Below are 15,850 nucleotides of genomic sequence, written 5' to 3' on the forward strand. Positions count from 1 at the left end.
GGACTAAAATGACTATTTCCCCTTAATTTTATCTTTTACTAATAAAGATTCTTATTTGTGTCATAACTATAACGTAACTATCATAAATATTATTGAAGTGAACGAAGTTCGAATTTCGGATTTCACGTTTCTCTATATTTAAATATGATAGTCTATCATTAGACTTCTTGACAAAAAAAAAAAAACAAAGATTCTTCTCTTAAATTAATTAAATAATTGATCATAAATCAAATACTATATCATCAATTATTTGATCTATGATTGATTAAATATATATGTTATTTAATAAATTTGTGGGGATCGAATCGCGATCATCCCTACCAAGTTCAACGTCAATCATCAATGAACCAAAACTCTACTTATATTTTAAATTAGTATAATATTGGTACAAAATTTTCGCTGTTATTAGTAATGACTAATCTCCGTCAAAAAATTATGAAATATATAATATAAAATTTCTCCTACCAACCGAATTTTTTCATTCTTATAACTTATAAGCCAAGAATTCAACTTTTAATCACATGTTTAAAAGTTTTACAACTTAAACTAATTTATTATCAATTTTTTACTAAAATCAAAATCTATGGTGTCACTCACATGGTAGGGTGCTGGTGAGTAGGACCATACACAAACACAACCTGGCATTTTATAAATATGTATGGCCCATTTGCAATGTCAGCAACCCCATGTGATGTTGTGTTTTGTGGGCCTCCATATTTCCTCTCTAATAATGGCAAAATATAGACAGACCCCACTAAATATACACAAATTGAAGGAAAATAATTGTAGGAATAAAGAGACAAATTCTCCTTTAAAATCAAAAAGCTCATAATAGTAAGAGGCAAATAGACCCAATTTTTTAGTCTAAAAAAACTCACTTTTAATTCTTGTTTATAAAATCTTTACTCTTTTCTGTCTGGTAAATGGTAATATAACTCCAACATACTAACATCATCATAGATAAAATTCTCCACTTTTTAACTTTAATCTCAACTAATAATAAGATTAACAATTTTACATGATTATCTTATCCCCTCTTGAATCTCAAACTCATATAGTCATATATTACTCATTGGTTTGGTGATTTGAATCATCTAGCCTTGTAGTTAACATCTCTTCATTTACTTTTTTACCACTCCAGCTATACAAAGGGCTTGAAATTATGGTACCTTGTGTAACAACATAGGACTAAACAATCTGGACTAGGTTTGTGTGAAGTCTAAGATTTTGACCGCACTACGGTCAGCCACAGCCACATCTGAATAGTCCGATCTTGATCAGATAGTTCAGATTTTAAATTTGAAGTTTAGGTTTAAAATATAAACCGTCTGGATGTGCTAACTACATGCGGTCACACTGCACTAAGACCAGATCCCTAACAATCTACACTACAGCATCAACCACCAAGAGGTGAGTTCCTAAGACACAGATTGATTAACTAAGATACTTTTATGTGTTATTTAATATAATTTTTTACCCTGTGGTTCAGCTACTACTGAGATATATGAGAGAAAGAAAATGGTACAATAATTGCTAAGAAAAGAAAGGGAAATGGCATGTCCCACTTCCTTTACTGAAACTGCTTTTTTACGTATGGATTTTGTATGGTAGTAAGTAGTATAGTATTGATGATTGATGGTGATGGTGTTGGCATCTTTGTTGATGTTGTGATTCTCTACAAGATTTGTTGTTGGATGTCAATGTTTCTTTAATCATCTTTTGCTTCATTTTCCTGTAAACATTGTACACAAAACAATACAAAACCGACTTCCAAATTTAATAACACTAAATAACAAAAATAACTTGAAGACACTATACAAAATTACAATATTAATTAGACCAATTAATAGTTCTTAAAACCTTTGATCTAGTCCTTAATCCATAGTTCTCAAAGTATATAATAACTTATTTCATTAATTCTTAAAGTATACGAAAATCCGTCCTGATTGGCCCTAACATAATAAACGTGGGGCCTCACAGGATGAATTTTTATTACTTTATCGGAAGATAGATACTAAATTGATGGTTTATTGTTAATAGAAAGATCGAAAGTGAATGAATTTTACCTGAACATAGAGAAAACTAAATGCCGATCGGTCCACCGGTACCGGCAAACATCCCAATAGTTCCATGGCCAGAAGAGAACCTAAGTTCAAATTTAAAAGCAATTAATATATTATCAAAGTTGAAACAAAAATTTATGGAAGCTGAAATTTATTGATGATGTATGTACCTTGGTAGTTGGCAGTTAAAGGATTTAAAAGTGCCCATATCAAGAGTAGATGCTGATGTAGGATGTAATTTACTAGTTCCAAATTTAGAGTTAGTAGATGCATCTGAATCAATGGTCTCATAAGTTCCATTAGAGAATGGTGCTACTAAGTCATTTCCAATAGCTTTGGTAGGTGAAGCAAAAGGGCTATCAGGAAGATTATGCTCTAAGTCCAAACTGCATTTATTCATGATAAATAATTTAAATATAAAGCCCCTTTAATTTTAATGATGATTGAAGTTAGAAAAAATTGGTAAAAAAACCTGAATAAATGACAGAACTTTTTTGTATTTGGCATGGACTATAAAGAGGAATTTTATGCAAAAAAAGTGCTTACTATTATGGTTACCCTTTTAAGAAGTTTTACTTAATCTAAATGAAAAAACAAGTTCTATTTCTATACCATTCTTGTAAATCAAGCTCTTCATCTTGACTTGAGCTTTGTTTGCCATTTCCATTGCTTTCACTATTTCCATTCTCTCCATTGGCCACCACTTCCTTGCCGATATAACCGTTGACCGATTGTTGACCGGCAGAAACCGAAGCAGTGGTAGTACTAGCTGGAACATAACTTGAACCATTCTCTGAAATTAAAAACAGTATGAATCTCAATAATTCAGTTAAAATGCAGTTTCTTGCAAATTGCGACGAAAAGGAACCGAAAACGGAATAGGAATAGAAGAAGAAATACCCTCAGGGGACTCCGAGCTTCTGTGGAAAGGAAGGACAAGACTATGATTGAACATGTTAGGTGATTGAGTAGGTGAAGGAATTGGACTTCCGGTGGAAAGTGCGCGGTGATGTTGCTTCTTGATGTCGAGAAGTTGCAAACACATTAGTCTCCTACTTTGCAGCTCAAGAGCTTGCTGTAAATCAGCTTCCTCTAGCTTTCTTCTCCACAACATGTCTTGAGTGTTATAGAACATTCTTCCACCTAAATAACATAGAAAAGAAAAAACACCCCACATGTTAATTAAGGGGAGTTAGGTTTGAGTTTGACTTAAGCAAATCTTAATTAGTTAATTAAAGCATTAATTAACCTACCAAGTTGAAGATCATATTGGTCTCTAGCATCAAGTCCAGTAGGAGTGCCACAAGGTGAAAATTCTCTATCAATCTGCTGCTGCAGCTGCTTCCTGCAAACCACAAGAATCATTATGAGCAAAGTTCAAAGCATGTTTTAGACTATAAAAGACTAATAGGCTATTACGGACTCTGAAACGGACACTGACAAGTCGACAGTGGTAATGTCAAAAACATAAGAGAAGGTGAATGTACATACTTGTCTGGAATTTTTCCCTTCTCCTTGTAAGGCTTAACAAGTACACGAGCATCGCAAACAAAATGAGGGTTTCCTTTAGATAAAATGAGCTTCACCGTCTCGGCATAAACAAAGGTAACAAAGCCAAACATACGTTTCTGTTGATATGGAATCCTTACATCTTGAACAGGACCATAAATACTTCAACAAAAGTTCAAAACAAAAAGTTTAGTAATTTTTGCTTTTGCTAAAACAATGCTGCAGTATTATTCACCAAACTGAGTAAAGAACAAAACCTGAAGTAATTGGAAACATCTTCCTCTCTAAAAGTACTATCAGCTGGGAAAGTCAAGTAGATCTGTCTAGAAGCTGGATTAATCATTCCAGTAGGACTATTCAAAGAAAAATCAGTTCTTTCAAGTCTTGATCTTCCAAATTTGTGCAAATCCTCACTCATCATTAGAGCTGCAGCTGCTGCCCTGCAATAATTATATCATCATCAAAATTCAGCAGCTTTAAAAACACATGATTGAAATTGAAAAATAATGACAATAGTAGTACTATATAGTATATACTCCCTCCAGTCTTATATATAATTAAGCAAAAATTCATTTTTCAGGTTCATTGAATACCTGATCTATCTAGGACTAGATACATTAGTTATTCAATGAACCTGAAAAATGAATTTCTACTTATATAAGAGACAATAGAGAGAGAGGGAGTAGTTTTTTGTGTACCTTTGAGTATCATTTTGTTGCTGCTGTAAAAGGAAATTCATGCACTTTGGTGAGTAAGGGAAAGAGTTAGAGGCCATGAGTTGAGAAGCAGCAGCCAATCTTTGTTGATGAGTAGATTTAGATCTCAAGAGTTCATGATGATGACACTGATCCATCATCTCAACCTTGTTAGGAGAACCAACAATTGTAGCAGAACCACCATCAACATCACCATGAAGAAACCTACAACTAGTACCATTTTTACAGTACCCTCTAGCAAAATAAAGACAAGGTTTCCATCCTAAACCAGAATTTGGATCCTCAGAACCTAAACAAGCATCATTGACAGAACAACTTCTTCTATGAAGAGAATTACCTCCATAACCATATGAAGGAAAAAGAGTACTAGAATCAGAACCATCATTCAAGAAAGAAAGTTGGTCTTGAAGTTGAAAATCATCAACTGGATCTGAACTTCCATTTGGATAAAAAGGTGAAGTATTTGAAGAAGACCCTATAACTAAATTGTTAGGACTCATAATCAAATCATCATGGTTTTGATATTCAGACATAGTAGCTCCTCCCCAAGAAGGGTTTGGTATGGTTAAAGAAGGAGGAAGATTGAAACCATTACTAAGCCTTGAAGAAGTTGAATTTTGTCTTGAAAGGAAAGGTGATGGTGATGGAGGAGTTGAACTTGAAGGTGTTGGTGATGAATTATTAGAACAAGATAGTCCTAACTCTTTTCTAGCTTTGAAAATCACTGTATGAATAAGTGATTCTGGACCAAATGCTAATCTTATCATTTCTTTCTCACCATGATCTTGAATCAAAAGTACTCCCATGATTTTTGATGCATTTTCAGGGTCCATGTTTTGGATCCTTGAAAACACTATCCTAGTAGCTTCATAACCATCCATGATGATGAATGATGATACTTGGTTTTTTTGTTCAAGTTTTGGTTCAAGAACAAACTATAATAAACTATCCTTAAAAAAAAAAAAAAAACAAAGTTTTATTTCTCACTCTTATTGCTATTACAAGTAAAGCTTGTTAATTTCTCAACCACAAATAAGCCCTACCTACCAAGTTGAGATGAGTATGTTACTTTCTTTCTTTCATATATTCCTGCAAAGCATAACAAAAGAAAGTTAAAGAAGAAAAAGGAGAAGGAGAAGAAGTAGGAAAGTGAAGTGTTAAAAGTAGTATTCTCGTGTGGTTGATTAATAGGAGACTAATAATAACCTGTGATAAAAGGAAAGTGAAAAAAAAAAGACATAATAATACTAATAAGATGGTGGTTGAATTTCTCTATAAAAAGAAGCAATGAGTACAATAGCTTGTACAAACAGAAAAAGAAACAAAACAAAAAACAATAATATTTCACTTAACCATTTTTCTAAATCTTGAAATCCAAGTGTGTTATACATGAAAGGATGATAAATAAACTTTGTTTGTTTGTTACTATATTTGAAGAGAGTTTAGTTTTCACTCACTCATAGAAAATGATTGTGTTGTGTGTGTATTTACTACAAAAGATAGACCACCGGTTTGTTTGCAGAGGGAAGCAGGAGGAGCAGAAGAAGAACCATCAATTGCCTGCCTGCCTCTCACAGAGTACCTCCTGCTGCTGGGTGGGTTTTTATGGGGGTCTGTTATGGGAAGTGAAGTTGAAAGCTTAGCCGTTTCAATGTTATGTTGCCATTTATTTATCTTTCTTTGGGCCACTCCAAGATTTTCTTCTCTCTCTCTCACTTTAATTATAAGAATAAAAAAAAATTATAAGAATAAAAATTATTTTTTAAATGTAACCAAAAAAAATAATTATTTTTTAAGTTCATTGTATAACTAATTTATTTATCTTATCTTATAAAATAATTAGATACATTAGTTATACAATAAATTTAAAAAATAAATATTTTTTTTTATAATAGAGACTTAGAGGGAATAGTTAACTAGTCGTTCTATTCTATTTTATTATTACATGAGTGGATTTGATTTGTAGAAAAGATGTGACACTATTAGTCTATTTGGTTTAGCGGTGGGTGGACAATTGTCACGTCCCAATGACATATTACCGTGATTTTATAAAAGTTGTGAATTGCAGCTCCGACCAAATGTGCGGCTAGCTATACCGTGAAAATAAACATATGTTTTATAGAATAATTTACTTCAATAGTTGTAGTGTACTTAATTTTAAAATTAGGATAATATTAACCTATGTCCCGCTCTATCTCCCCCCATCCCCCTCCCCTAATATTTATATTCATAAAAACCCACAACAGGTAGCTGAAAGCTTAGCCGGTCTTGGGCACGATTTGGTTTTGTAGGAAAGATGCGACACTATTAGCCTATTTGGTTTAGCGGTGGTTGGACAATTCTACGTCCCAATGACATATTACCGTGATTTTATAGAAGCCGTGAATTGCAGCTTCGGCTAAACGTGCGGCTATACAGTGAAAATAAATATATGCTATATAGAATAACTTACTTCAATTGTTGTGGTGTACTTAACTTAATTTTAAAATTAGGATACTATTAACATATGTTCCACTCTATATCCCTCGTCCCCGTAATATTTATATTCATAAAAACCCACAACAGGTAGCTGAAAGCTTAGCCGGTCTTGGGCAATTGCACCATGCTCTACAAGACCCCGCTATAAGAGTTTTTATGGGTTCTGTAGTGGGAAGTGAAGTTGAAAGCTTAGCTGGTCTTGGGCAATTGCACCATGCCCTATAAGACCGACCCTTTCTATTTTTTTGGGCTCCAAATTACGGTTCATTGATAGTAGAAATTTTTTATCTCAAACTCTTATATTTTGTTTTCAGGTTTGTTAAAATAAACATTCTTTCATAAAAGTTTAACCTATGGACAATAAATGACAGATTTTGCTACGAATTTTGGACATTTGGTGAGAATTTTGGTTTGTCTCTACAAGTTAAATTTTCTTGTAACTTAAGTGCAAACCAGAATTAGAAAGAAAAAATAAATAAAGTTTTCAGGTAAAGAACACTGAACCGGATTAATTGAAAAAAATCGATATAGATAAAATAAGCTCTATTCTATATATAAATTTTGGACTTTTAGTGATAATTTTTGTCTATTGCTACAAGTAAAATTTCTAAGAACGAGCTAATCAGAATTGTTATCATCCAATTTCTAATACATGGCCCCATTAGGCCTAAATCTAAAAATCTCTAGGGTTTGATAATTTCCAATTTATCTTAAACTTAAGATGCATGCGAGAAATATTTTTACAATGTTCAAAACAACTGAAATTTGCTCTCTGTTATTTTTTTAAGAAAATCTCCATAGTTTCTGTTTTGAACAAACTCGAGTTTTGTCCGGGGAGATTAAAGAGAGGGTGAGAACTCACAGTGGAAGGATTGTTCCGAACTGAAGGTCAGAATGAGCGTTGGAGGTGACTGGTATCTGCAGAAAACACTTCAACGTCTTAATTAATATAAGTTTGAGGTGGAGGTAGAAGTTAGAGCAATGCACACCTTATGAAGTTGTGAATGATTGTATATATAGGCCAATTGATGTGGTGTTGGGTCGGTAGATGTTACATTGAGCTTGGTCAACCCAAAAATCCAATCGAGAACAATTTCCACCTATTTTTATTGAATTTTTTGAAAAAAGATTTGATTCTTTTTCTCAAAACATTAACATAAGGATTTAATTGATATGAACCGGCGATGTAAAATAATTTTACACTGTCAACCAATATCAATCATGTTTTCCGTCGCATCACCTCAATTCACCCCACTTTCTTGATATGACATGGCAAAATAATGATTGTTTATTGGACGATGGTGTAAAACTATTTTACACCGTCGGTACATATCAATTAAACTCTTAACATAAATATAATGTTTTTTATATAATAACAGAAATACTATAATTGTTTTGAGAACTTTAAGCAAAAAAAATAAAAAATTGAGCTCATAAAATGGCAAACAGTCCAAAAATTAAAACAAGCATAATTAATTAAAAAGAAAAACCAATCATAGTAAATCATAATATAAACTAAATAAATCAAATTTTTAATACTATTTTCGGTCCTAATTATAGAAAAAAAAATTCATTTTTTAGATATATTAAAAAAGGGTCTTGCTAACGAGTGCCCCTGGGGCACTCTTTAAGCATTCCATTTAAAGAAATTTTTTATTCAAAAAGTCTAACACTACAATTTCCAATACGTTAATTTTATGCATTCCGATAAAAATTCTATAAAAAACTTACTATTTAAGGATTTAAAGAATACCCAAAGACACTATTTAACATTTGCCATTAAAAAAATTACGTATCTAATCTATATTATTATCTAGATACATAAAAAAAAAATACTAATGGTAACCAAAAGAAGTACAGTATAATATGTGAAACTAGTTGGCACTTGCATAAGAATGGTCCTACTTGTCATTTGTTTTGTCCTTGGAACTTCTGACATTGTTCTCTAGCATCATCTATCTCTCTAGTTTAAATATTTTGAGATTTATTTATTCATTTCCCGAGTGAGCAGTACAGAACATCTTTACTTCAGTGCTAACTGCTAACCTCTGAGTTTGGTCCTCACGCTCTCAACAGTGACATCTCTCTCATAGCGTCCGTGGGAGGGACCCATTCACCATAACATCATCATCAAATCAATTCATCGATCTTGCATAAACATGTTCATGGAGATTGAGTAACACGCTCCCTCATATTTTTGTATTGATTGGGTCATCATATGTGTACTGTTGAGTCAATGCCACCCCAATCAAAGACCCACTCCAGCTCTCTTCTCTCCCCCCTTCACTTGTACTGTACTACTTATTTTGTCTCATCATACAAAACCAATTTAACAACCAAGATTATATGGAATTGGATTAGTTTCCTTTTTAGAGTGAGTAGTTATTAAATTAAAGGGTAAAAATGGAATAAAGTGTAAAAAGCTATAAGTTCAAACGCTACTTAAAATAGCATTTGGAAAAAAAAAATTATAAATTAATAAGAAGAAAATCTTGTTACCAAATACCTCTAATTTTTTGAAACAAGCTTATAAACTCATATAATAAGCTATAAGCTAGCTTATTTGTATTACCAAACATACCCTTAATAATCATTCTAATCTCTGACTTTGTAAAACATTTTTAAATAGGTCTATGAATTTGTGAATATTTTAAAAAGTTCATTGACTTTATAAATCTCAATTTCGCCCGTGTACTTAGCTACCTACTATCAATTTAATTGCTAGTATACTTTTAAAAGGATTAATGTGAATAGAATTTGACAGAATTAGAAGTCTTTTAAAAACATTAAGAAAATCATAGACCTAGTCTCCTAGAAAGGTAAGACCAATTCGGTGGTTTGTTTCGAAAATGTAAGTTACTTTGACATTTTTACGCATATTAATAAGGAATTGCTAATTTTTGTGAATGTTGTAAAAAATTACTATAATATTATTCCTCTCCTTCACATAATATTTAAAATTTTGTAAAAAAAAAAAACTTAATAGTATCTTCTCATTTTTCTCTCATTGATATGCGTAAAAACATACATGAGAAAGTTAAAACAAAATATGAAAAAAGAGAATAAAAATGATAATTTAGAAAGATCAACAATAATTATACATTAATATTGTAAAACGACTTATATTTTGGAACAAATACTTTTCCCTTGGAATGGAGGGAATAACATCTTATTATGGAGTAAGATGTAAGATGAAGAGAGAGGCTGTTCTTTTGATGGAAGAAAATCACAAATGAATGATAAGAGCATCCACAATGGAGCACTCTATTTTTGAGTACTTAAATGGTCTCACATAGACACATCATCAATTTATTATTTTTTTAATAATAGTACCTAATAGGTACTAAACCTCTCTAATGGAGCATTTCTTAAAAAGTTCTAAAATTGGTCCCATCAATAACTCCACATCATTAAAATTTGAAATTTAATTTAAAATAATATTGCCAAATTAATTTTTTTTGAATATATTAAATAAAGTGGGTCCCATAAAAAGAAGATAGAGAGAGTTCTTATATTAGAAGTGGTACCTATTAGGTACTAAAATGTGTTGTGCTCCAATGATAGTATCTAATAAGTACCATGAATACCTAATAGATACTACACCATTGGAGATGGTCTAATACTGATTTGTACAGGGATAAGAGGAGGAGTGTATATAGCTGCTGCTGCATTTTGCTTTATCACTTGTCGTTTTTTAGGTGCCCACTAAGAAAATGATGACTCAACGCTGCTCCTTACCTTCTTTTATATTTTAACTTAATATTATTTTTATTATATCTTTGAATCCAAACATCCAATTTGCACTAGAAAAAATTCGGTTTCTGCGAATCGAATTTTTCTGCGAAGGCAAAATTGGAATATTGGGGGTATAAAAGAATCACAGGGGGTCGGGAGAAAAAGCATCAACATTGAAATGATAAAGAAATTACGAAATTGCAGAAGGATAAGAGCATAGTTTTGACTTAAGTCAGTTAGATGAAATCTTGCCTCCAGAAGTGTGGTTTTCTGGCTCTTAGACCCCTTCCTCAAGTTGGGCTGCTTATCATTAGTAGGCCCAATAGTAGTAGTTTTGTTCGATCAATGGGATCTCTAGGCCCGTATCGTTGCCTCGGTCTCCAAAAACAACCTTGTCCTCGAGGTTGAGCTCCGAGTAGGTTTCCTTGATCACCTGAGCATCTTCCCGAGCGGCTTCTAAAGCTTGCAACTCTTCCCACTGAATATGCAGTTTCTTGCATATCCTTGTTGCAGTCTACAACTTCCTAGTGTCAATTATCTGAGTAGGGCGAAGAGCGCCGAAGGGATATCTATGTCCCTATCAAATTTAAAGTTCTTTTTTCAGAAAAGAAAAAAAAAAGTATTAATTGAACATTCTTTTCATTAGTTTTATTTATGCTTTTGAATTATTTGCAGATTTGATCTCTTACATTCTATTCGAAATACATCAATTTGGTCCCTAACATTTTAATAACACAAACTAAATTAATGAATTTTATATACTCGAAAGACTACTTAGGTGGCATGGAAGCTCGATTCGATCTTTTTGTATGGCTAGGCACAGGAGGAAGGTTATCAATCTATTATAGTTGGTATTGTTATGTGCATAGCATGTCCTGTGATTTGGCTATAAGGATTTACCTTCATATTTGATTGAAGCTCTCCTAAGGCTTTTTTTTGAAGAAGGAAGCTCTCCTAAGGTTATCAAGAATGTAGGAACATATTCTTTGTATATAATGAAAGAGAAGTTCTTTACAAGAATATTTGTGTTTGATGGTAGTCAAGGCATCAGCACATCGGTAAGCCACGAGATACTGTCAAAAGTGTAAAATTTCTGACAGCATTCCAGCGAGCACAGAAAATATGAAAAGCACAGAAAATATGAGACTTTGATCCTCATTTCTTGATCAATTGAAAAATGAAAATTACAATTGCAATTGCAAGATTGTACTTTTATATATAGAGCTACTACGAGAAGAAGAAAACTACTCACTCAACAACTATAACTAACTCTGACCAAATTCAATAACAGAAAACTACTCCTAACTCACAAACTGGATAACTAAAGTAAAGTTATACGGATCTACACAAGATAAGTATAGACTTAAAACGATACAATAACGCCTTCTCTGAAGCTTGCCTGAACTGAATAACATGGTCTAACTTTGTTTGAGCAATTCTTGCGCAAAACCATAGCCAAACCCATAAGAGAGTAGGATTCTAAAGCTGCTGACCAAGAAGAGATGGCCGGTAAAAGACATGGCTTTGTGCGATCTTAATACGGTCTCGAGGATCGTTCATGGTCTCATCTCGCAATGCTTGAAGAATAGCCTGTACCGAAGATTCCCTGAAGATTTAAGGTCAGCAAAACCCCAGAAAAGGTTAGTTTCATAACTGAATTCGTTTTTTTTTTTTTTTAATTTTGCACGGGATAATTCTACATGGGACGAATATTAAGTGCTGTAATTTTGTTATGTATTGTTCGCATTGGGTCTTTTGTAAGCCCTCATGGTTTTGTCCGTAGTTAAAAGATGCCTTTTAACAATGGACAAAACTGTGAGATTACACATAAGACCCAAAGGGGACATTACCAAAGAATAGCGGTGAAGCAAACTACAAAGTTCGAGAAAGGTTTCCTGGAAGGTGTGAATTAATCACTTAAGCCACTAAAGCTCAGGTCAATCTGTTTTCTCATTCAAAGAGAGGAGCGTTAAACAGAACAGTAGAGAAGCAAAATTAATTACCTTAGTATAAGTATTTTATATAACATCTTCAAGATGGGGCAAAGCTCCACAGGGGCAACATGTTTGTTTTCGTCAGGATCTAAGAAATTTAAGCTGGACTGACTCAGTAGTTCATAGAATGCTTTAACAGCAGAGACTCCCTACAACAGAAAAAAATATACATCACTGATAAGAAGCAGAGTACAAACTTGAATGAAATATGCCGTCTGAAGTAACCTAAATCTTTACCTGAATCATTCCCTTGCCCTTAATGCTGTCACCCATTTCAAGGCTCAATTCTCCTTTGGCCAACTTATGTCCATACCATGCGTTACGACCTTTCAACAAGGTCACATAAGTATCGGCCAAGAGAGGGCCTGCAAGTTTCTCGGGTTCTTCTGCTATAAGATGAGTGATAAAAATCATCTCCGATGTGCAGTGAGCAAAGTAGACTGATTTGCTGGTGGCACTTTCGTTTGTTAATGCAGCTACCATCCCTGTTAAATTTATCATCAAGAATAAATAAGTTGCAAGAATTGAAAATATTAACTTATTAAGAGTGCATTTCGAATTTTCGACCATGCGACGCAACACCAGTCATCTTGTGTGCATCGCGACATGGAAACAGGACTATGTATCGTAGAATCGTACGTTCCTATGAGGGGTCGTGCGACCATGACTACCCTTTGCAACTCTAGCAATTGGGGCTTACCCTCTGTTTGATGTACTATACTTAATTCAAAATCAACAAATCTCTTCCACAGTCCACACAAACCCAAATCATCTAAGTCGAGATTCAATCATATTTTCTCCAATAGGTGCTATGCTACCCCAACTCTCTCTCAAATGCTATCATTTCTAGTCCTATCCCGTCTAGTTCTTCCATACATTTTTTTAACTTGTTAACAAAAATTGCCTGAAAAGTAGGGATTTGCTGAACCAGTAAGTCCCTACAACTGTAGGCTGTAGATAACTCATCCCTAATTTCTAACAACCAACAAATGATATTTCAGAAAAACAAATAAAATAAAATAAACTTAGTTATTTTAAGGAAAAAAAAAAAGATTATAGTAGAATGGAGCTAGCTAGGGAAGTAGAAATTCTGTAAATACCTCATCCCTCAAATCTTTTAAGCCTCCTTTAAATAAACTTGCAAATCTAGTTTACTCTTATGTTTTTTTTTTTTTGCCAAATAATTTTGGAAAAAGAAAATAGAATAAGCTAGATTTGTAAATTCATTTACAAACAAAACAAATAATTGTATGTATATATCTAATAAGGATGTATAAGAGCTAATCATTTATCATGAGCAATGCAAAATATATTCTTTTTCTCTCTTACTAAAAAAGTATGCTCTTATGAGCTTCTTCTAAGAAGTTCTCTACAATGTAACAAGGTAAACTATATTTTACCTGCTCCAATAGCATATACATTCTTTAATCCGCCCATAACTTCATGAGTAACAAGGTCACCATTATCCCACACTATAAAGTGGGGCTGCCTCAAAAACTTTGCCAATGGTTTCCTCCATTTTTCTGCTCCACATATTCGAGCATTTGCATATTCTTTGTTGTAAATCTCAGAAGCAATGTTAGGACCTCCAAGATAGAGAATATTTTCAATGGGGACACCAGCTGCAAAGCATAATATCAAAACACAATGTGGGAATTAGAATCTAAAATCACATTTAGTTGTTACAAAGATGCCACTGAAATTTAACGAAATTAAAAATTCAAGTCAAGTGCTGCGCTACGTCAGAACTATGAAGGCATATTATAAGGGAATGTACAAATTGAAAAACAGTAAATTTCATTATGCGAAGAACTCGAGCAGCATAGACCACAACATAAAGCAAATAATGAAATAAACATAAATGTATCTTACTTGCTCGGCCGATCATTAAAGTAGGTGTTATGATCCTCGGCTCAGGAACCAATTCAGCCTCCACACCCTTTGCCAAAGAAATAATGACAGGAACCGTGATTCTCTCTTTCCAATACTTACTAATTTCTTCAAACACCTCACGAGTTTCCGTTGATGGCAAGCCATTAATCACAATGTCGGCATCCCAAACAGCCTCCTGCAAGTTCGTCACAACCTTCAAAGGACAAAGAGGTGTATCAACCATATTCAAACAAAACCCATCTTTCAAAATCTCATCTGCATGAAGTACCCTATCACCTAACCTTCCTTCAACATATTTCAAATACGCACACCGCCTAATCAACCTCCTCAACACATCCTCCCTCGAATTAATCACCTCAAACAAATGCGTAGCCGTTGCCCTATCAACGGTTCTGCCCGGTCTTCTCCATATCCTAATCAAAACCTTATCTCTAAAACTACCATAAGCCTCTTGTAACATAGCTGTAAACACACTACCCCAAGCACCAGCTCCCACACCAACTATTCTCAATGGATCACCATCCACTTTCCCCATTAATCTTCGAAGCTCATCGAGTTTCTCTTCGAAATTACCATTTACACTTTGAACAGAACCATTTGAGTATCCATGATGGATCACAGATTCACTTATACCATTCATCTTAAATCCCAATGACACCAACTAAAGATCTTAAATTTAAATACCCACAACACAAATAGTTCAAAATCTCATCCAAGATTCAACCTTTATAAGAACAATTCAAAACCCAAAAACAACAATCCTCAAAAATCAAATCTTTAACTAGAATCAACCAACCCCACCAATTAAAACTAACAAAAAAGGGAAATGAAGAAGCTTCTAGAATATTTTTCTACAATTACCAATTGGGTTTGTAATGGAATTATTCAACATGCAATAAAGAAAACAAAAGGGTCACAAAATCTAGTTTAAGTTTGGCAATCTAATCTAATCTAATTAAATTAAATTCCAATAAAGAATTAAACGACAATGGAAAATGAAACAAGCAACATATGTAAGCGTGACATACAAAGCGTGAAGTTGAAACTGTTGGCAGTTGAATTTGTTTTGTTATACAAATAAATGTTTCTCGTGTCAAAAACAATGAGAACAGAAGAAACTGGTATGAGTATCTTGTCGTTTAGTACAAAGCGCAGTATTGCATTTACTGATGATGTTGAAGTCGTGTGATGATAACGAAGCTACTGCTGTTTTCACATCAAGGCTGTTACTTACCGGGACGGCAGGCTTAAATTATGAAAAAAGTAGTTAAAAAAACTTGAATTAAGTACAGTTTAACCCCTATGTTTTACTAAATTTAAATTTTAAACCTTATTTAGAATTTCACTCTTAGTTCTATATTTTTCAAAATTTTGCACCATACACTATTTGATTTCATTTTTGCTTATGTGTACAATTATTTAATTATCTTAGTCCATGTTATAAAATTATTTAAGAATCAAA

General features: G+C 33.3%; 2 protein-coding genes across 4 annotated transcripts; both read right to left on the reverse strand.

The window, feature by feature from the left end:
* Nucleotides 1-1,100: 1,100 nt before the first annotated feature.
* Nucleotides 1,101-6,040, reverse strand: LOC123920588 (zinc finger CCCH domain-containing protein 22). 3 transcript variants are annotated; one of them, XM_045972874.1, is made up of 10 exons: nucleotides 5,746-6,040; nucleotides 4,271-5,377; nucleotides 3,830-4,012; nucleotides 3,555-3,734; nucleotides 3,317-3,408; nucleotides 2,964-3,206; nucleotides 2,676-2,856; nucleotides 2,234-2,449; nucleotides 2,067-2,146; nucleotides 1,101-1,732 (listed from the first exon to the last, which is right to left on the reverse strand). In XM_045972874.1, the coding sequence occupies exons 2-9, from the start codon at nucleotides 5,167-5,169 to the stop codon at nucleotides 2,083-2,085; spliced, it is 2,058 nt and encodes a 685-aa protein (XP_045828830.1). In that variant the 5' UTR covers nucleotides 5,170-5,377; nucleotides 5,746-6,040; the 3' UTR covers nucleotides 1,101-1,732; nucleotides 2,067-2,082. The 3 variants fall into 3 exon arrangements, with proteins under 3 accessions (XP_045828830.1, XP_045828832.1, XP_045828831.1); XM_045972876.1 differs by having other exon boundaries at nucleotides 5,797-5,984; XM_045972875.1 differs by having other exon boundaries at nucleotides 5,642-5,974.
* A 5,584-nt stretch (nucleotides 6,041-11,624) lies between these two features.
* On the reverse strand, nucleotides 11,625-15,653 carry LOC123920589 (probable glycerol-3-phosphate dehydrogenase [NAD(+)] 1, cytosolic). Its single transcript, XM_045972877.1, has 5 exons — nucleotides 14,368-15,653; nucleotides 13,896-14,117; nucleotides 12,733-12,980; nucleotides 12,505-12,644; nucleotides 11,625-12,107 (listed from the first exon to the last, which is right to left on the reverse strand). The coding sequence occupies exons 1-5, from the start codon at nucleotides 15,026-15,028 to the stop codon at nucleotides 11,981-11,983; spliced, it is 1,398 nt and encodes a 465-aa protein (XP_045828833.1). The 5' UTR covers nucleotides 15,029-15,653; the 3' UTR covers nucleotides 11,625-11,980.
* Between the last annotated feature and the right edge of the window lie 197 nt (nucleotides 15,654-15,850).

This window comes from Trifolium pratense, linkage group LG4, assembly GCF_020283565.1.
Source record: "Trifolium pratense cultivar HEN17-A07 linkage group LG4, ARS_RC_1.1, whole genome shotgun sequence".
Classification (NCBI taxonomy): Eukaryota; Viridiplantae; Streptophyta; class Magnoliopsida; order Fabales; family Fabaceae; genus Trifolium; species Trifolium pratense.

What these genes read in the sequence shown, in the direction of transcription:
- LOC123920589 (XM_045972877.1), bottom strand. Translation starts at nt 15,028, where the DNA reads ATGAATGGTATAAGTGAATCTGTGATCCATCATGGATACTCAAATGGT. An exon ending in TTTAATGATCGGCCGAGCAA is followed by an intron (nt 14,118 to 14,367) that starts GTAAGATACATT and finishes TATGCTTTGCAG; the next exon opens with CTGGTGTCCCCATTGAAAAT. An exon ending in AGGGCAAGGGAATGATTCAG is followed by an intron (nt 12,645 to 12,732) that starts GTAAAGATTTAG and finishes TTTCTGTTGTAG; the next exon opens with GGAGTCTCTGCTGTTAAAGC.
- LOC123920588 (XM_045972874.1), bottom strand. Translation starts at nt 5,169, where the DNA reads ATGGATGGTTATGAAGCTACTAGGATAGTGTTTTCAAGGATCCAAAAC. An exon ending in CCAATATGATCTTCAACTTG is followed by an intron (nt 3,207 to 3,316) that starts GTAGGTTAATTA and finishes TATGTTATTTAG; the next exon opens with GTGGAAGAATGTTCTATAAC. An exon ending in AAGCTCGGAGTCCCCTGAGG is followed by an intron (nt 2,857 to 2,963) that starts GTATTTCTTCTT and finishes TTTTAATTTCAG; the next exon opens with AGAATGGTTCAAGTTATGTT.